General features: G+C 41.7%; 1 protein-coding gene across 1 annotated transcript; it reads right to left on the minus strand.

The window, feature by feature from the left end:
- Window positions 1–253: 253 nt before the first annotated feature.
- On the minus strand, window positions 254–21478 carry smox (spermine oxidase). The gene is made up of 7 exons (XM_049569271.1): window positions 21320–21478; window positions 14189–14423; window positions 12015–12241; window positions 7895–8068; window positions 5333–6077; window positions 3420–3580; window positions 254–805 (listed from the first exon to the last, which is right to left on the minus strand). The coding sequence occupies exons 2-7, from the start codon at window positions 14394–14396 to the stop codon at window positions 653–655; spliced, it is 1668 nt and encodes a 555-aa protein (XP_049425228.1). The 5' UTR covers window positions 14397–14423; window positions 21320–21478; the 3' UTR covers window positions 254–652.
- Window positions 21479–22283: the final 805 nt, after the last annotated feature.

Raw genomic sequence — 22283 nt, forward strand, 5'->3', positions numbered from 1 at the left:
AGGTCTGTTCTAACACCATCTGTCCCTTTGGCTCAGCGTTATGGCTTTGGCGCCTTTTCTTTTTCTTTCCATGTGCACTCACTCTCTGCCTCGCTCTCATAGATTTAAAAGGGTGATAGTATGGAAACAGCTCCTGCCTGTGGTTGCACTTTCCTGGAAAATATTCATGAGGACAAGAGGTGAAGGGAGAGCAGATATCCGACGGCTACACTAGAGCGTTTAATATTTACATAAATTAAGAAGACTGGTCATGTTAGATGATGATAGAACTTTTATTTTGTTAAAACTTTCTCAATTTTTATGCATCATTTTCATTATTTTTGAAATAACATAACAATACGTACAGAAGGCACTTACAAAAACAAGTTAAATTACAGATGCTGTTATTATCAACATTATATTAATAAATGATTAAAAAAACATAACGACAGAATGATAAAGACGAGAAATGACAGCACCATTGGCAAATTTTTAACAGTACATCTCAAATAAAATTTAGCATGATTCGAATCTACAGTACAACAGAAACAATACTCATTTGTTATCAATGTAATAATGCCCGAGCTATGCTTTTAAGTATAACTTAAGCATCGAGATAAAAAGCTTAAAATTCAACAGGTTTTTTTTTCACTAGTCAGAGGTTTGTTTTATTTTACATATTAGGCTTTGTGGTTTCCGCTCTGTGCAAGTCCTGGTACATCTCTATTAGCCGTGTAGCCTCTCTCTGTCCTGACAGCAAAGCACCATGGGTAGTGGAATAGTATTTTCTGTGGGTGGCCTCTCCAGCGAACAGGACCTGTAGAGGCTAAGGAAGGAGGAGGGGAGGGAAAGGAGAAAAAGATTTTGAGAGAAGAAAACCAGATTCAAAACAACAGCCTTCGATGTCATGTTGACATATTTTTGGCTTCTCGCGCAGCAGCTTTTTCTATTTCCATCTCTGATTCCCCTCTTAGCGCTCCACATGTAGGAGGCTGCAGTAACTTTCCTTTAGGGCTTAAGATTTCAGTTTGACAGGGTTGAAGGACTTCAGCGGAGGGGTCATGCTATTCCTTCAACGGTGTCAAGTGAACACACAAACCCCCCGCCTCCAGCCCCCTTCTCCCCTTCTCCCCTTCACCCAGAACGCATCAGGTTTCATGGTCTAGACTGCTGGCCAGGAAACAGCCTTCTGACCCCCCGACACCAGCTGTATTTGCTCTGCATGTGCTGCGATGTGACATGGTAGTGATGACACCGCCGCATTAGCCAGATGCTCTCAGAGGGCGTGCAGGGAGTGTAAACAACAGTGAAAACACTGCTGTAAAGGTTGTTACAGCTCGATGTCTCTACAACAGTCAGAGTGGGGAAATTAGGAATTAGCTTAATAAATATACACTATTTTACAGGCCCCTTAGTTTCCTAAAATTTCCTGCAAAGGCCCTGATATGTAACTGTAAATTCAAGGGAAGTTTTCTACGATGATCTCTGTAATTTGGTGTTGATTATAGGGACTCAATTTCCATTTGTTTAATTCCATTTAACTGTAGCATACAGACTCTTAATCAGTGCATAGCAGGTCAGCTGAACATACAACAAGCGAACAATTCAAAATGTGGGAGTAATGAGGTTTCCCTATAATAAATCAGTTTTAAATGGGTTTAAATCAGGCCGGCCCACCATGGATGGATTACTGAACTGGCCTATTGGGCAAAGGCCCAGGGCCCAAAGTGTCAGGGGCACCCTGGGCCCCTTCGCCTGCAAAATGTAACTCGAAATAACCACGCACTGACCAGGAAGAGACACAAAATAAGAGACACACAGGAATGGCAAAGAGACACAAAATGACCAAAGACAACACAAAACTACCTGAGAATAGGGATGGGAATAGGGATGTTTCGATCCAGTCGCAAAGATCGGGATCAGGGCCGATTGAGGCAGGTTTTTTTTAACTGATCAGGATCGGCTATTTTGAGCTACATAAAGGATCTGATCCTTTGTTTATAATCAGCTGTCACACACGTGTTTTTGCAGAAACATGCGGAGTGCAGCCATTTCCAACTCTTCACTCTCCTTCCTGTGTGTGTGTGTGTGTGTGTGACAGCAGGGGCTGAGCCTGAAACACAACACGCCATAAACAAAAGCAAAAATGCAGTATGAGACTGTTTATTTTTGTTCTTACAAAAATTAGGAGCAGCCGTTTAATTTCAGCTCAGTGTCAATGTCCAGTGCGTTTATGGCGCATGGTGTTGATCCACAGGCGGAGGAGAGACAGACAGCAGAACTGATTACACCGGCCCTCATCATGTCACTGCACAGTGCAATAAAAGCGGTATATTAATAAAGCCTAATCTGCACAAATGATGCACAGACGACAAAAATAGAAATTAAATAAAATGCTGTTCATTCAGCTAACCTAGGTAAAGGCTGCACCGAAGCAACAAACACTGGAGACTACTTTCTTAAAGGGACAGAGACATTTCCTCAAGACAGCCACAAGGCCTAAAAGATTAAAGGGAGGTTTTTTTTAAAATTACCTATTTATTTATTTTATTTTTTCTTAATGCATTGCAGAGCTTGTCAATTGTCAAGTATGTACATTTGATTGAATTAATAGTTTTAATGTACTTTATCGGGACAGCCCTACCTGAAACAAATAATACAAAAATGAGACACATAATGACCGTGATGAGACACAAAACAACCACAAAAAAAATGACCTCAGAAAGACACAAAATGACCTCAGAGACAAAAATAATGACCTCAAAGAGACAAAAAATAACTACAGTGAAACAAAACTGCCACTTAGTTTGTCTTGCAACTGTGTGTGAGAGGTTGTGGGGCCTTTTGCATGTCTGCGCCCAGGGGTGTACTGCCTCATAATCTGCCCATGCCCCTGCATGCATTATGAAACAGGATACATTTTACAAAAGTAACAATAAATACAAAGTTTATTTTTGTTGTTTTAATTCTTAATGGTGAATATTTTGGTTCAAAATTAACTGTCGTTATCACTGCGTATGTTTTAGATGAACATGATTATTGCAGGCCTCCATGGGCCCCCCCCCCCCCCCCCCAGTGGCTGGGCCCCAAGAGCTTTCCCCTTTGAACCCCCTCATGGGCGGCCCTAGTTTTAACAGAGAACTTCATCCAAGGATATTCCTCTGAGAATAGTTGAGACATACACTCACCAGAACTGGCTAAACTTTCTCAGACCTTTGCTTTCATTTCCCCTAAAATTAGTAACAAATGACGTATTTCTTTCCAGAAAAGCTCCTTGTCAAATTATTAGGAAATTACAGAACTGTAAAATATAGCGTCACAAACTACGCACACACACTTTATTATAAACTTAACACAGGCTACCATTTTGAAATACATTAAATGGTAGCAGTGGTTTTTTTATATTGTCCGCCCCCTGTGTTGCCCCGTGGTTGTCTTACCGGAGCCTTGGTGCTGTTGGCGTAAGGCAGCGGCATGGCCAGCCTCTCACAGTCCCCACCGCTGGATCCCACCCTGGTGAAGGAGTAGGAGCCTCGGATGAAGGGGTTGCTGCCCCACGAGGAGCGCAGCACACGAAAGGGTTTAGGAATGTCGGGGTTCCCTGCAGACAGACAGACAGACAGACAGACAGACAGACAGAAGAAAGAGAGTTAATGGCGATCATGGACAGTCTGGTGGCCACACAAACCAGTTCAAACTAAGAATGTGGCGGCTGTGAGTTTACTGGGAAGTCCAATCTGCCAGCTCTAATCAACTGGTGACCCTCTTTGAGCAGAACGGCACCAGCGAGTCTATATGTAATTAAGCAACAGCTGAGGGGATTACACCACACTGACCTCGATGAGGAATGCGTGCATGTGATTTACAGTCGGCAATCTATAGGAAGTCCACTGACCTCCCCATAAAGTGACAGTGGCTGTTTCTGCACTTACAGTGTGACCTATTTCTGAGGCAGTCACTTTACCGAGAAATAATCTGAGTCATTCCTACAGTGAAGCAAGTGCACATTCCTAATCTATTCCCAAACTGTGAGTCAGCCTATAGTCATACAATGAAACGTTTACATTTCTTGCTGCAATCACTTTGCACCCGCTGTGCCTCCTTGTTCTAAGAAAAAGAGAAATCAGTTGCACAAGATGATGATGCGTTTAGGTAACTAGTGGTTGCAACACTGGACAAGCCTTAGACAACATATAACACCCATGACATTTGTATGTATCTGTGTCACAAAAAGGAAGGACTGATCAAATGTCAGGGCCTCCTCTTCACCCTATCTCAACATATGATCAGTCCTTCTGCTCAGTGTTGCTTTTGTGGTGGTGACACCAGACCAGTTAGCTGCTGTTCGCTCCACACAAAAACAGACACCTGAGTCATTCAGCTGTGTTATCTCCACACCTATTATCATGAAAAAAACATACGCACGTCACAGCTGAGGCTTATATCATTTCCTTTATGCGGGACTCAATGACACAACTGAGTTACTGTTGGTGTGAGTCACCGAGCTGAACCTCAGCCTGCCAGTGCAATTGTGTTAGCTGTAGATCACTGATTCTTAGTGAAACCTTTACTAGACTACAGCTGGTAGGCAGAAGTTGACCTGTTTCCCGTAGATTTAGGGGAATTTAGTGGCATCTAGTGGTGAGGATTGCGGATTGCAACCAGCTGAAACTCCTGGTTAGAATTCCTTCAGTGTTCATTGTTCAGGAGGGTTTTACTGGTAATAACATTAAATAAAGCACTTTCACGTCACAAATCAGTGTTTCTCTGACGATGTTTGGCATGTAGGAGACAAGCCACTAGCCCAGCACTGGCTTTTTCTCTGATAACTTTAGATACAGAAGGACATTCAGGAGGTTTTTACCTGGAGCCAAATTATCCGCAGAGGTCTCCTCCTCTCCAAAACAAACTGTTACTTTAATTTACATACTAAATAAAGCAGTTTTAAGTTATAAAATCACTGTTATCTGACGCTCACGCACCAGAGTTGCTGCTAACTTTAGAGGCCGATGTGAAAAGGGAATGGCCCTCTCTAGAGCTAGTGTTTGGTTTGTCTGTTTTGCACTACTGGATCCCCATAGACGAGCGCTTGCTCCCTATGTAGATATAAATGTCTCATTCTAAGGTGACAAAAACAAAACTATTTTTATTTTCAGGTGATTATAGGCTAAAGAAAACACACAGATTTTGATTAACTAAAAGAGACAGTGTGGGAACTGAGACACAAAGAAATGATTCTTGTGTGAATATCAACCTAGAAAACCCACAGAAGCTTCTGTGGTGTAAACAGGATGCATGATGGGTAACATCTGCCCACAATACACAGCTCTGTTTCCTGTGTATGTGTCCTGACCTGTGAAGCGCCTCAGCAGCTCAGTGCAGGTCTCGGCCACTGTTTCGTCATCGCAGCGCTCCATGTACAGTGCCTCCTGCCCGCAGATCCAGCCGCTCAGCATGTAGCCGTAGCGCTCGGGCGGGTAGAGGACGTCGAAGCTGCAGATCTTCTTGTACCACAGCTCCTCGGGGTAGGCCAGCTGTTCTAGCTGAGCCTCATCCTCCCACACAAACTGGATGCTGTTGCACTCGGGGCTCCAGAAGGGCTCTTCAAACTCTAAGAATATCTTATCGGTGGTGCTGATGCCCAGTTTCTCGATGGCAAACACTTTGTCCTCGGGCAGAGAGGGGGAGAACATGACCTCGTGGTTCTGCTTCAGGACGCCCAGAGAGGCTGTCACGATTATGTGGTCGGCTGCGATCCACTCCTCGTCCTCGCACTCCACGTAAATGGGGTGACCCAGGAGCTGAGGGTCCATGCGAGACTGGCAGCCGTGGTTGTTTTCATTGTGGTTGTTGTCCTGATGGGCGTCGCTGTTCTTGCCGATCACCTCCCGATGCTGGGCTGAGTAGTTCCAGTGGATGCGGCGGACTGGTTTGCTAAGGCAGACAGTGCTGGAAGGGATGTCCTGGGCCAGGAGCTCCACAACCTTCATGAAACCTTCAGGAATGACATAATGTGCACCAGGGATCTCTGTCCACTCGCCGAACTCACTCAGAGACACTTCATCCATACTGGGAGAGCTGCTTTCACAACTCTCCACCTGGAACAGGAGAACACAGAGGATCGAATCAGTTATATTTCCACCACATTACTGCTGCCAAAAACCTCAAATTAACTGTTACACCCAAGGACAACATCTTGATCACTTTACAAACACACTACTGGCATTTTGAACCTCTACACCTGTTGAATTCGTACTGCGGCTGAACAAATCAGCATCATTAAACTGGTTTTAACACACTGGGAACACATGTTTTATTCAGAGGACACATACAGGTGGTGTGTTATTAAAAGGCAAAATTACATCACTGCTTCTGAATCATTAAATACTGAGCTAGCATGGCAGCGGTTAGCGTGTAGCTGATGTGCCACTGTCTCCTCTCTGCTGCAGAATACAACATGCTCTGTTTTCTATGTCTTTGTGTGTGGGCGGGAGCATGTAGAGAGCGTTCAGATGATTATATTAATGGAGACAAAGTTTCAATTAAGGTCTATTCATGCGGACAATAATCATGAGGGGCTCTCAAATGTTTTTATGACATCCGCCAGAAAGAAAAAAAAAATATGCTCCACTTCCCTCTCACAAGTGCTTATTTTTACTCCCTATATGCATGCAGCGAGTTTATCATTTAGTGCCACATCGATTGGATGATTAATCATTAAAAGTTCTACTTTGACACTTTGGGAATTACAATTATTCGCTTTCAGGCTCTGAGCAGTTGCCAGGTAATCAGCAAAGACTCCAGGAAATAACCCCTCCCACCCAAGAAATAGTATGAGATATAAACCTAACTAAAAATGGCAAATAGTTGTTTTTCCAATTCTTTTTGTTCAGATTAAATAAACCAGAAATAACAGCTACTAAATGAGGCTGAAAGGCAGGCTTGCTGTTTCCCCGGCTCCAGCCTTTGTGCTAAGCTAAGCTAATCTCATAGGCTTCTGTCTGTAGCTTTCTATTACTTGATATTATCAGTTGTTTATCAAGCAAACATGTTAAACATTAGCTGATTGCATCTTCTTAATGTGATGATTTTCTTTCTTTTCTCTGTTTTAGTTTATCTCTGGTGGTTGAACAAACCAGTGATGACATTTTAAAGTAATTAATAAAGAAAACTGATCATGTAAATCATGATTAGCTGCGTCCCTATCATCACTGAGTGCTTATCAAGATGTCTCCATTCTAAAACTGCATCAAGCCAGCCTGTTTTTTTCTGTCATTGCAAGCTCTTATAATTTTTATATTGTATTCAGGTTCTCGGAGTAAAAGCAGTTATAAAAGAAAAGATATCTGAGTAAAGTCTCAACTCTGTGGTAGGAAATGAAGAGCTCGACTTGGAATGACAAATCCCCAAGTCAGACTGTTGTCATTAGATATCTAAATGGATTATAGGTTAGGGGGAAGTGTATAAAAGCTCATTATTTATTTAAACAGCTAAAGCCTCATTGAGAATTACAATCTTGTTTACAAGAGTGTCCTGGCTGAGACTGGCAGAGTGGCAGACATACATTATGTAACAGTTACGAACAATAAAAAAACAGAATCATGGCATATCAAGAAATCACTGGATTACATAGAGGCAAATAGTCAAAGCATCTAAAACCCTCCAGCTCCCTCAGCTCCTCTAGACCCACATCAGCCCCTTTTTCCATTTCAAGGTGAACGCTGAGAACAGATAGCTAATCAATAGCTAATTATTGTCTCATTAACCCTTGCTATTAGTGCCAGCAGGCATACAGATTTGACCCATATCTGCTATCTTGTTCCTAGGGAGATGTAGGTTTGAAAACACACTACGTTTTCGCACTTAGTTTCCACATTTCTGACATGACACACACATTGTGCACACACACACACACCTTGAGGTACTGTTGAAGCATGGACAGTTTGAGCTTCTTGGTGCTCTCAGAATCATCAGGATCCAACATAATCTTCTTGCGCACCACGTCCCGCGTGAAGACGCCAACGCTGTTCTGGCTCTCGGCGCAAACTGGCTTCCCATTCTGGAAGAACTCCTGAGTCAGCTCGTACACCTAAAGCAGGGAAGTCAAGAGGAAGGAGAATGAGGAAGGAGGTAGAGAAAGCAGAGAAGTGTGAGAAAGAAACCAGTTGAGCTCAGATCGGGGAGGTCAGGTCAGTAGTTGGTTGTTTCAAACAGTGAACTGCAGCATGATGGAGAAACACCACAGGCAGCACAAATTACTGCACATTAGGAAGAAATGCTCCCAGCAGCTATGAGAGCAGCACCTTATTAGGAGGAGAAGGAAAAAGTAGACTTGTTGCTCCGCTAATAAGATGCGACATGATGGCTGTGTTGTGTTGATGTAAACACCAGATCGCCAGACACATCAGAGGTGATAACAAACCATTACCTAGAAAGTAACATCTGTAATGTATTAACATAGTTCAAGTCAAAACATTAACAGTATGAATCTGGCCTGTGTTTACCTTAAAGGACCAGTGTGTAGGATTTCGGGGGATCTATTGGCAGACATGGAATATTATAATCATATTTTCATTAGTGTATAATCATCAGAATGAGTCCTTCATATCTACAGAGCAGGTCCTCTTCCACAGAGCCCACCATGTTGCATGTTTCTATAGTAGCCAAGAATGGACAAAAAAAAAAACTGAGCTTAGAGAAGGCATTTCACATTCATATGTTACCTGGAAGGATGAGCGAAGGGGTATTCAGTTGGTTGCAATCTGCAACTTCACTGTTAGATGCCCCTAAATCCTACACACAACTCCTTTTGGTTAATGCATTGGACTTAAAAAATAATCCTTGATTTACTGCACGCAGATCAAGTGGCTTAGCTGTAAGCGCTTAATGTATTGTTTAGTAAAGTGGAGCATGAGTTGAAAACAAAGTCTTTGTTTATGTTTGTATAACCCTTGATAATGAAACGTAATTATGACATAATTCATTGTGGGGTTGCTCGATTAACCATTATTGTGTAAAGGACCACATAATATGGTATATTTTGAAAGTCAAGCCAAGGGCCAATTAAAATTGGTCTGAGGGCCACAATTGGCCCCCGGGCCAGACTTTGGATATGCCTGATGTAGAAGAACTACGGTGGGCGACGAGAAAATGCAAAAATGGGAATGTCCCTATGTACAGTCGGTGTGTGCCCATTTTGGGCTACTGTAGAACAAAATGGCGGAGTCCGTGTAAGGGGACCCGCTCCCTATGTGGATATAACAACTCATTTCTAAGGTAATCCCCGTAAATCCTGCACACTGCACCTTTAAAGATGAAATAAGTACTAATCAAAACATTTTAAAAGATTAATAGAAAAATAACTGTTATCAAGTAGGGTGACTGTATAACAGCTGCAGAGTACTTGAGGCATTAGTGGACATGTTGTTGTTATGGCGGCCAGGTGATAGAAACTCCCTCAACAAGATGATGAAGACAATAAAGATTAGAGCTCAGGGCCCAATGAGTGGCCTTCACATGATGCTGACCATGACTCTGGTACTCATCACTCTACAGTATGACAGTCAGGGCTGAATAACGCCACAAAGACTGATAAGAGTGGGCTGACCCTGCAGCATGGTCAGCTATTGAAAACACATCCTGGAGACAGCAACTTAAAGGCTCGGTAAGTCTAGTCAGCATACACAGAAAGCATGATGAAGATTTTTTAAAGGCTGAAAGAAAACTCAAGGAAGGTGACGATGAAAGGAAGTCAGTAAATGTAGGAGAGGCAAGAATACCTCCAGTTTTTAGGATTCTGAAACTGCGTCTGTAAAGGTGTCAGGGTTTGGGGGGTGTGAACCTCCATTAAGAAGATTTATCACAAGGTTTGACTGAACTGATGGACCTGAGTTTATGTAGAAAGCACAGATGTAGCAAGGGTTAATAAAAATAAAATCCCTCCTCTGTGTCCATACCTTCTCTCTGTAACTGCTTTTCCAGACGTGACCTACTTAAACTATAATCATTCTCTGACAGCGGCTGCTCCAGAGCACAGAGCAGAGAACTGGACCAACGGAAATGGTCACTCCTTGTTAAATTCAGCCCGCTTTGGTGGACATTTTATTGGTTCACCTCATGATGTCTGAAGATATATTTGATAATGTAGTGATGGATGATAGCAGTGGCTTTTATTTCCACTTGAGTAGCTTTAGGGAAGTTACAATCATCTTAGTTGCTGCCTGACAGTATCTTATAGTCTACATAATCAGCCTGTTACAACTCTGCACTGAAGCTGTATGATGGTTTTGCGGAGTGAAACATTCAAACTCAAGTGTCCATGTTTTTAGGGAGCTGCACCGTTCTGTCAAGTGGAAATACTCTAGATTAGTGGTTCCCAACTGGTCCAGCCACAGGGTCCAGATTTCTCCTTTGTCATTAATTCAAGGTCCACACAGTTATACATTTAGCATCATATTTGCGTTTGACCATGGCATCAAGTTAGTTTGCTGTCTCTTTCAAGTAGCTGTCCGTTAGTTACTCACTTTGCAGTAAGAAACAGCACTTCAAAATAAAAGCTCTGTGCCAGAAATTCAATGTGCTTCAAAATAAAGTGTGTTTTTGACAAACTTGACACATTCGTGAGTCACTTGCGGCCCATTCAGAATGGACTTTTGGACTGAACCACTGCTCTGGATGTCTTTTTGTATCACTTTACACACATTTCCCAAAATTCAGCTCAACATATTTTATATTTTGTGTCAGTGAAAACTTTAAAGAAACAGTGTGTAAGATTTCGAGGAATATAGTGGTGAGGACTGCAGACTGCAACCAGCTGAAATGTCTCCTGGTTACAATTTCTTCAACATTCATTGTTTAGGAGGTTTTTAGCAGGAGCTGAATTACCCGCAGAGGTCTCTTCCTCTCTAAAATAACCAGACTGAGTGATTAAAACCAGCATAAGACGTGAATAAAGCAGTTTCACTTTACAAATCAGTCTTTTTCCAATGCTGTCTGGCATTTCGGAGGCAGGAAGCTGGCCCACCACATGCTAATGCACGCTCACCTTTTTTCTCTGCTAACTTCAGATCAGAGGTTTCAGAGACAAATTATCTGCAGAGGTCTCTCCCTCTCTAAAATAAATCATGCTCTCAACAATATCCCACTGTCTCCCCATTTGGTCCCTCACCACAAAGGAAACCATTGAATCAATAGCAAGACTATACAAGAGAGCTTAAAAGATCCATGGTAAGGCAGGCATGTTCAAAGTCTGGCCTGGGGGCCAATTTGTGACCCGCACACCAATTTTAATTGGCCCTCGGCCTGACTTTCAAAATATACCATATGTGGCCCTTTACACAATAATGGTTAATCGAGCAAGATCACTTTGCATTTTTACCTTTCACCTCACAATGATAGCCCTATCATACAGTTTGTAGACAGGCATCAGGTAGTAATAAATCATTAAAAGATAAAAATGGTTGCATTTGTCTCTCATTTGATGCGAGAATCAGTTGGCCCCCAGGTATTTTCACATTATTTTATTTGGCCCCCATTCAAAAAAGTTTGGACACCCCTGCTCTAAGGCTTTGACATCTCAAAACTAAACAAATAATCTAGCCATTCAGTTCTTTTTCCAGATCCTAAACAACGACTCTAATCCTACACACTGTGCTCTACTTCCAAGTCACAAAACAAGACAGCAACACATTATTAAATCAGTTTCGCCTGTACTTATTCCTTATCTCACAAAAACAATTATAGTCAGAGATCATTTTATCACACTTACACTAAGATCTGGAACAAGATCCCATAATATGTAAGAGCAAAATCCTACACACTGAACCTTTAAAGTTCAATTTTAGAGAAATTTTAGTTTAGAGTTATCACTGGAAACTATGCTACATAATATAAATTACATCATATTTCTATGTCAGGCAGGCTGAACACTGAGTATCTCTGTGTTCTTGTGCATGCATGAATCCACTTGTGCATATAAGCGTGAATTCCACGTGTGCCCACTGCATGCCTGTCCATGTGCATATGTGTCCCCTCACCTCATTGTACAGGTCACTGAACTCCTCCACCAGGTCCTTGGGGATCCTCCTACCGCCGTTGGTCTGGTAGTGAGCCACGCCATTCTTGGTGTACAGGCTGATGCGGCCCACGCTCCTCTCCCCATCCGAGGTGTGCTCCAGCAGCCCGTTGTCCTCTGCCAGGTGGTACACTGGGTTCCCATTGGACCCATGGATCCAGGTGGCTCCAAGCTCCAAAGTTGCATTTCCTACAAAAATAAAAATGAAAAAAGCAGCACAGGTCATTGAGTTTGAAAAAGATGGATCTCTTTGATCTACGCATCTCCGCTCTCTGCTTTGTTAAGGTGCATTCACACTCGAGTGTTAGATAATTGGGCTGTTCAAGAACGAGGTCAACTCAATTGTCATACTGAAGTTGCTTAACCCCACTGGAGTACCATTAATTTCATTTTTTACTGAGGATGTTGGCATCACGCGTGCATATATTATTACATTCATTTATATAATACAAACTGGCCAATGCAAAGACAGACAATGTTCCCATGATTACATAACGTCCAAGCACATAAAGAGGCATTTATATAACAGACGCAATCATCCGTGTACCTGAAATACAGGTTTATATTTAACAGTATGTATGTGTTCTTTACATGTGACCTCTTTTATGTGCATACAGCAGATGTTGTTCTCTACTTGTTCATTCTGTCGAGATGAAAGAGTTTCTCATGCAACTTTCTCTGATGTGAGACCTGCAGTTCAGCCAATGTTGTTGGGAAAATCCCAACATCTCCAAAATGTCAGCATCACTTGGAGCTAAAAATGCATCTGAAATATGCATTCATTCAAGTTATTTAGGGAGACACAGCCTGAGTGTATGGCTGGCTGATTGGGCAAACAGTACTTATTAAACAAGCTTAATTTGGCCTGTGATAAAAATAAAAACAGATGCAATGTACTTTAATACAAAAAAGAAAGATTATATAAAAACATTTCTGTAGCTTGGCTTTTACATTTTTCACTCCAGCTTGTATCAGATGATTCTTTGTTCTTGTCTCAGCAGTCAAACGGAGCTTTGTATGGATCTAGCTGAGAAAAATGTGGAATTGTTACCCGGGAGAAATACTTTTATTCTAGTTCGCAATTTGTCTGTGCAGTGCAAACCTCTGATGTTGTAAAAGTATTTCTATAAACCCACATATATATATTGACTTATAAAAACAGTTTGACCGCTCTCATGGCCGGATGCTACAGCCAGGAGAGAGTTAGCAACTTAGCAGGAAGACTGGAAACAGGAGGAAACTGGCTCTGTGCTCAGATAACAAAATAAGATAACATATCTTGTTTGTTTAATCTGTAGAAAAATCAATGTGTAAATGACATGTGTGTGTTCAATTCAACTGTGAGTTCAATTTAGAGAGACTTCCTGGAGGCTAGCTGTTTCTTCATGCTCCCAGTCTTTATGCCAGGCTAGGCCACCCACTGGCCCGGGGGTATCAATCTTCTCATCCAACCCTCTGCAAGAAAGCTAATCAGCGTAATTTACACTATGTTAAGCTATTACTTTCTTCCACCAGTGTTCCACCATTGTATTTTTATTTATTAGCACCAGGCAGAGGCCCCTATGATACAATATCATCACAATACTTAAGTCAAAATACAATATTATAGCAATTTTAAACATTTTGCGACAACATGTGTTGCAATATATTGTGACTTATGCTGCATGTTATGTTATGTCCTCTGTCTGTTTTATCTTATAAGATAGTCTGTTCATCTCACTTCAATCATTTTTGGTGGAGCAGAATGTATCTATTGGACTAAAAAAGCAATTTATTTTATCATCCTATGGGCTACTACAGGTTTATTTGTATCTGCATTATTGATGATTTGTGTAAGAAAAAACAAAACAATACTTGCCATCGTGCACCCATACATAATTGCCACAGAAAATATTGTAATACTATGTGGTATGGCACTTAATGGCACTTAATTATCATCATCCTTAAGCTGAAATAATGCTCATAGCCACAGATAAAATTTATAATAACCCATGTCATTGCTGTATGTTTAGAAAAATCAAAAGGCAGAGGTATTGCACCAAATAAATGTGTTGCACAGGCCACAGTAACAGTGTTTAGGTTAGCTGAACACAAAGTTTCAGGCAACAGCGGGTAAACAGGGACACGTCCTCTCACCAAGTTGAACGCTGTGAACTCTCCCGCCGATGTGGTCTGACGCCTCTAGGACAGTGACATCCGTGAAGCCGTTTTTCAGTAGGATCTTAGTTGCAGCAAGGCCGGCCAAGCCAGCACCAATCACTACTATTCGAGGCTGCCGATGAGTGCGTAGGCCGCTACTAAGAGGATCATCAGTGCTGTCTGAGGAAATTTCACAACTTTGCATGCCGTCCAAGATCCTCTTCGATGGAGTCTGTGGGCAAATTCAAGAGAAGGACCCGAGTTAGAAATGGCTCCATTATACCGTTAACACTGACTCAGCAGGCGACGGGCGCTCGTACAGCACAATAAAACTGAGTGACAGATATACTTTGAAATAAATACCCCGTGAATGCATACACTGCTAGTTGGGTGGGTCATGTCGGGTTGCAGTATGTTGCCTCCTATATCATGTCCCCAGTGGGTATTTTCAGCCACTGATCACTGCTGCTTGTGTACTGTAAAGCCCTCTGAGGCAAGCTGTGATTTGTGATATTGGGCTTTGAACTGAATTGAATTGAATGAACTAAAATCACTAATTTCGTACTGCTGTGGTTGCTAAATTACTAATATAGGTATAAGAAGGTGTAGCTACCAGGTGTCTGTGGATATGTTGAGTTCCAATAACAGTATTGTCTGTTTGTTCAGATTTGACTGAACTGATAAACTTAAAAAATTTGAATTATAAAAAAAAAATAATTTGGTGTTCAGTAACTATGGAGCCCCCTAAGTCTCCGAATGTGGGCATAATATATTATCTTTTGAGCATAATAACGTGTGTGAACAAGATATTACATTAATCTTATCTACCCAACAATTTATCATGTGCAAACAACACCCGTTTTTCATAAGCACAAGTTAATATGCCGTGCAAACAAATGATTACCTTGTGTCTACAAGATAAAATATAAATATTCCAGGACTCCTTAAGAAACAGTGTCCCTGTTACTTTGGATAAACAGCAGAATTCACGATGAACAGTTTCATTGAAACTCGCGATGAGGTCTGATGATTATACACAGACATTGTTTCTCTCTCTCTTGTGGAATATCTCAGCTCTGTGAGCCCCACAAACTAAATTCCTCCATTGTACTGGGCTGGAGGCAGACATCCCAGAGACAAAACTTGAAATGACTGATACCACAAGAGACATAATAATTATATGGCTGAACTGATCCTGAGACCAAAAATGACCTATGCACCTTCAAGCTTGCGTCGGTTAATTTGTCCTCTTTGGAGCTCTGTTCTCTTGTGTTGCTAATTAAGTGCTGACTACACAGATCTCTTTTACAACTGATAAATGCTGCTTATCAGCATTCCCCCAAGTATGACCCGAGTATACAGCCGTGCTCATAACCGATTAATTTCAGTTGTCTCCGTGATGGCTTTACATTATTCTGTGTATCCTGTTGGACGACATTTATTTTTAGAGGTCCCTGTTCCATTCATCACAACACAACTGCACAACTCTAAAATGCTCAGGGACACTAACATTCAGTGTGAAGAATACACAAGCGACCTTGTTATCCCAGTGCACAAGGCTGCTTGCTGTGGATGTATGGACAGCTGTGTGTAAGAATAACACTGCGGGAGTCTATTTAAGAGACATTCCTATCAAGCCAATAGACATTTACTGTCTGTTTTTTTTCATGGAAGATGTACACAGTTAAAACTGTTACCTCAGAATATTTGTTAGTACAAAACGGGTCTGTTTCTCCATGCCTGACGTGCATGAGGAATGATATAAACTCCTCTGAAGTAAGACGGGGATATTTTGGCGTTACATGACACAAACACACACAGAAACATACTCCCCGCTTTGTTACCACAGCAACACTGGACACAGGGCAGCACATATGTGGAAAATGCACACTGATGTTTCCCACAGGTGGAGATCACACAGCAGAAAGAATTCAGTGGAATTCAGTGGATCTGAATATCAAGCTTATATTTTTGTGACGCATGAGCCTCACAGGAAGTCTTTAATCTTCCTGTGCCAGGCCAGAACCACAGACTGTATAAAAATAATGGCTGTTGCTACTGTTACGTCACCCATAAGTCTGTGGACTCCCAAGAGTTTGGCATTTCAGCTGTCCCCATCTTGGATTTTTTGAAGCCAGGAGTGATTATATTCGGACCAGAGGGTGGAGCTATGGAGCAGCGAGGGGTGGGTCTAACTGAGCGCACAAAGACACACGACTACAACTTTAGGCCTTAAAAATCTTTAATGAGTTGTATAAAAATGAATTCTAATTTAATCTGTTTTGGAGCCAGCCTCAAGTGGCCATTCGAGGAACTGCAGGTTTTGGCACTTCTGTGTTGGCTTCATTTCCCCCAGACACTGTCGCTTGGCCAGAGCTCAGAGTGTAGTTAATGTAACGCTCCTCTCCACTTGTCTTTAACCTATACTGAACTTTGACTCCACTAAAACTGTGTTGTAAGCATGTTGTCAATCGTGACAACTCCTCTGGAGGAATCACAAGAGCTGACAAAGAGAGTCGGAGAGGAAACCACGAGCCAGCGTTGCAAGAAAAGATGTGTGGGGGTAACATGTGCAACATGAACACAGAACCAGAATGTGATGAACTACAGAGAACATGCACAGGGAGTTCTGTAAAAGCTCTACAAAACTTCTTGTTTTCAATGTCTACCAGAGTCTTGGTTGAACGCTGACCTCCAACACAGATGTGGATTAAACCTGCTGATCTGAAAGGGTCAATGCATGGGTCATCTGATCTGACTTCATGACCCTTGTTCTGAAAGTGGGTCAGGCATGGCACAGGTTTACTGAGAGGGCATTTACAGTCCTGAAATGGTAATATATATCAGGAGAGAATCTGCAGTCAAAGATTTAGCCGTACTGTTAATATTGGTTCGGCGCGGCTTCTGCAGTGATGCGGGCGTTGCACCGGACCGTTGTCTGGAATAAGCCGGAAGGCAAAGCTTTCGATTAACTGGGCATGAGCTCTGGGTAGTGACAGAAAGAACGAGATTGCTGATACAAGCAGCCGAAATTAGTTTCCTGCGTAGGGTGGCTGGGCTCAGCCTTAGAGATAGAGTAAGGAGCTCGGACATCCAGAGGGAGCTTTGAGTAGAACCGTCACTCCTTTGCGTCGAAAGGGGTCAGTTGGGGCAGTTCGACTGTCTGATCCGGATGCCTCCTAGGTGCCTCCTGTGTTCTGAGCAGCTTTTTAAAATTTCTGTGTGTATCCGCAACCACAGGAGACATATGTCTGCACTTGAAGTTTTCACACGCCCACCACTGAATTACACTGAATAACATCTTTGTATTATCACATAAAGCAATGTTTCAGGTGAGTTGTTTCTCTCTCTGTTCCTTTCAGCTGTGACCATGTTGCATTAACACAGACAACGCAGCTCAATGACAACATTAATCATAAATTGGAGTCCCAGAATCTGAAATGCTGATACATCAACATGAATGGACTCACTCATCGGCTGCGAAGAGAAGGAGGTGAAATGGTGATGGTGATCGGTTTAACTTTTTTTTTTTCTTTTGGCAACAATCAAATATGACTAGCACAGCGACCCAAAAATGATGTGAGGTGGTGAAATAAGGCTTATTTAAAATGTCACACAAACAAAAGCCCAACAAAAGGCCCCTCTGTGATTGTTGGGCGGCACCTGTTGACTGAATCGGTGCTCCTGAATTGAGGCCAACATGTTTGTTTACTGCACTGTTACATGTGAACTGGTCAAAGAATGGATGGAACAAATTGTGAGTTTCTTTTTAATGGATGTTTTTTCAGTACTCTGCTGCTCTTTTATATGCCGCAGCTCTTTGAGATGAGGATCGCAGGGGAGGGGGGGACATGGCTCTTGGCAAACAACAAATGACAATGCAGTGGTACTGTAGATGGGACTGTTTTGTTTGCTGGAAAATATTGTATTTGTTGTGTTTTGTTGGTTGATTTGTGCTAAATGCAGCGGCATATTTGTGAGCATGTGATTTAAGGGTTTATTACGTCATTTTGTTTGTGTACATATATGTGAATAATACAGAAAAGCGTTCCTACAGCTGAAGGCGAATTAGATTTAAGACTTTTGAGGACTTTATAAATGCCACTGACACACTAAAACATAACCCTACATCAATTATTAGGCCCAGTTGGCAGGTTGTCTTGATGACTGTATTTTTCTCATTCTGTGGGATTCCACTGCCTTTATTCCCACTGCACCGAGTTTGAAAAACTTCTGGCAATAAGCACACTGAGCCTCATATGCATTACCTTGGACCAGTTTGGACTACAGCTAACTAGCTGACAGAGGATCCTCTGCATCTGAGCATAAAATCATACTTGACCGATTGATTTGAGCCATTTTCACACAAATTAAGACCTTATTTCAAGATGAATCAAGTCAATACCTTTAAAGACTTTTTCAGGATCCCTTAAGAGTATTAACATATTTACATTGGCAGCAGGTTGTACATCTATTAGTGTATGAATGAGAACAGTTTAACCACCTGCAGCCAGTAAAATCACTTCTGATGAAAGGTAATGCGTGTGAAGTAACACAGAAAACCATTACAGAATCACAATAAGGTACATAAGGAAAATATATAGGGTGTGAAAATGTTTCCTGCCAGGAAAGCCCAGGGGCCAGCTGTTTGTTTTACACATATGCCTCCTCATAAAACATTTTACCAGCTATTTGGGACTTACTGGCACATTAACTGTCTGGACAGAAAGAGACTGAAAAGATCTGTAAGTTTGAATGTCCTCCTCATCTGATTATATTCATACAGTGCAATTACTTTAATTGCTCAGCCTCTTAATTGTCTGAACACTAAACTTTCCTGCTGACTTGGCCAAAGATCATGATCATTTGGGTCAAAACTCCATGAACAAAGGTAATCATGAAAACCCAGAGTAATTTCTTTGTAACGTCTTCTTTACACTTCATGTGTTACTTGAGATTTGACCTCCTCAAACTGCAATATCCTCTCTCTATGCACCGTGGAAGTAGGTGAGGTTGTGCCAGAAATCCCAACTTTATGTCTGCACAGGATGACCAGGCAGGTTTAGGCTTTTACTTTTCACTAAAAAAGTCTAATGAGGTCACATCTTTGCATCATTTCATGTGGAAACTCTCAACGATTCAGCATTCACACAGAATTAATCTGTTAATGTCGGGCTTGACCCATAAAACAAAGCCTGGGTCAGTGCTAAATCCACCTGATTCTGTAAACTCTGGTTTAAAATGACTGACGGATCTAATTCATCGACAGCCTTTGATCACTTCACACACCGGCCCCTCTGACAGATTGCGCATCCCTCCCTGGTTGCTTGTAATTATTGCGCGGCTGGTTAATACACTCACCACATGCCACCTCTCAGCGCTTCACCCCACCACTGCAGATTAATATGTGAGCTGGCCTTGGGTGGAAAGGCAGCTCAGGGTGGGGTGGAGTGCGAAGGGATGGAGGGAGGGAGGGAGGGAGGGGGCTACCACTGACCTAGAAATGGCAACCTACAATACAGTTCATCTGCCAGTGGCCTTTTCAAAAGGAGACCAGCCTTAAGCAGGAATATTAAATTCACGCATCTGACTTTACTGCTTTCCTCTCTCCTCCAGTTGTGAGTCCACACTCATGTCTGCGTTTCCTTGATCAGCCCCGTGTGAGCGTGAGCATGGTGGCAAACATTTCTACATCACTACATAAGAAAGAAAAAAAAAAGCAGTGTAGTCTGAGGGCTCGGCGCCAAAGGCCAGACATTCCACACTTCTCTCCCAGCTCTGATTCTTCAAAGATGAGATGGAGTGGAGACACACACACACACACACACACACACACACCGCTGTGCTACTGTACACCACTGTGGATGTTCCCCTGGTGCCGTTAAAGAGCGCCCTGAGACCCATAATATTCCCAAACAACAGGCTCGGTGCACTCAATTACACAATGATGGCAGATAAATTATCACCACAGAGAGATGATAGAAAACAATAAGAAAATTTAGCCTCTAAGTTTATATTTCTGTATCTTAAAAGCCCTGAGTGTACCACGTTCATATAAGCCTCCTGTCATGAAGAGTTTATACATTACAACAAATTATTAAGAGTTCATAATGCTTCACAGAGCTGGCACTTATGGGTTGCCAGGTTGCACGAAATCTGGTTGGACGATCTGACCTCTTACTTGAACCAATTTTTTAACATTTATACCCACAGACTTGAGGGATTAAAATCTCGTTATTAGTGACTCTACAAGTGCAGACTTGTTAGAAAGTGAGAAAGAAATGGCATAAAGGGTGAACACCAGAAAATCATTTTTTCCTCACCTAACTTTATCTTTCTTTATCTTTTATTAGATTAAGACTGACCTAAAAAAAACGCACAGCCATTAGTTAGCCTACAAATTATAAAAGCTTTAAAAAGGTGGCTCAATTGAAAGTGGTACTAAAATGCAAAAAATAAAAATGAAATGACAATAAAACTTATGGCAGAAAGGAAAAATGGGACTGGAGACAGGGGGGATCACAGTGCTCGATGTCATTCTATATGCTCCCTGGCTGGAAAACTCATCTGTATAGGAAAACCGTCCGCTGCCACGTATAAGCGGTGATGCCAAAGTGGCAGCAGTTGGAAACAAAGCGAGCAACTTCACTGAGTTGCTCTGATCCACCGTCAGTGACAGACAGCATGTGATGGAGACACTGCGAAACCTCCGACACGTTTTAAAAGAAGCGTAAAACACAAATCCACCTTATTCCAGACAGAGTCCTGTTACGCACACACACACGCACATAAACACAAACACACAGCGACCTGTTATACATCAGTGTAACTAACATTTCATGTGATCTGTGGTCGGTGTGTACACACGTTGTTTTTGTTTTTGTGCGGCGCTTTCTGTCGTATTAACACAACAACTGGGTGACATTCAGTATAATAAATGTGCGCTCGCTCACAGCGCTGACAACTCCACTAAATCATCTGTTCTCAGTGTATTTCCAGCGATGTGTCCTGATACAACATGTTCTTTTCTGCTCACTATTTAAATCCCCGCACTCGCCATCACACACACAGTCCCGCTGTGGAAATAACAAATGTGTTAGATGTGGTGTTAGTAGAGCAGCTGCTTACCTGACTCTCTTAGTCTTCAGCTTTAAAACCTCAGAGTGCTCCTCTTTCCTTTGTGCCTGTTTTTCCCTCAGACCGGCTCCGCTTTGTATTTATGCCTGGAAACCAGAAGCAGCCAGTTTCCCCGTGGCCGCTGCCTCCTCATTAATTAAATATGAGCATGATGACGACAGAGATCAGCCCTCCACTGCCCGTTGTCACTGAGCTGCCTGCTGCTGCTGCTGCGTAATACACGGGCACACACACACATCCTGTTACATAGCCTACTAAAAAAAAAAAAAAATAATAATCAGATGAATGGAAAAAATAAGAAATAAATAGGCCTAAATACTAATTATAGTAAAGTAATGCTAATAATAATAATAATAATAATAAAAATTAAAAAATGATAATATAGTTATATGATGCTGATGTCTTTAAAAAAAAAATCAAGTAAGTTTACTGTGTTTCAGGCATAAAGTGTTAAAATTCTGGACATTGCCGTTGTTACTGTCTGAGAGACATTTTGTACTGAAATTCAGTTGAAATGCTTCTCATATTTTCTGTCATAATTTCATTAACGTTTTAACCTTTGAACCCTGAGCAGATTGGTGTTACTTTTTTCAAAATCATGAGGAAAAAGGCACTGAGCAGCTTGGTAATAAAATGCCCCACAAACTGCAAAAATATTTATAATTATTATTATTACATATTTTAAATTATGGTACTGAATTATTATAATTTTTACGCAAATTTTCCAGCTCTTTTCATTTTTTTTAAAACTAATTTACTTGTTTTTAATTTTCTCTTTTTACTAATTACATGCAATTTTTTTGGGCCATCATTTCTTCTTTTGTTGCTCATTGCTGTCCTCCCATGTTTTTTTTAAATATATAAAGCCAATTTGCTCAGGCTTCAAAGGGTTAAATTCACTGTCATTAACCCTTTGAAACCTAAATAAATTGGCTTGATTTTATTTTTCAGAAAC

This window comes from Epinephelus fuscoguttatus, linkage group LG3 (assembly GCF_011397635.1).
Source record: "Epinephelus fuscoguttatus linkage group LG3, E.fuscoguttatus.final_Chr_v1".
NCBI lineage: Eukaryota > Metazoa > Chordata > Actinopteri > Perciformes > Serranidae > Epinephelus > Epinephelus fuscoguttatus.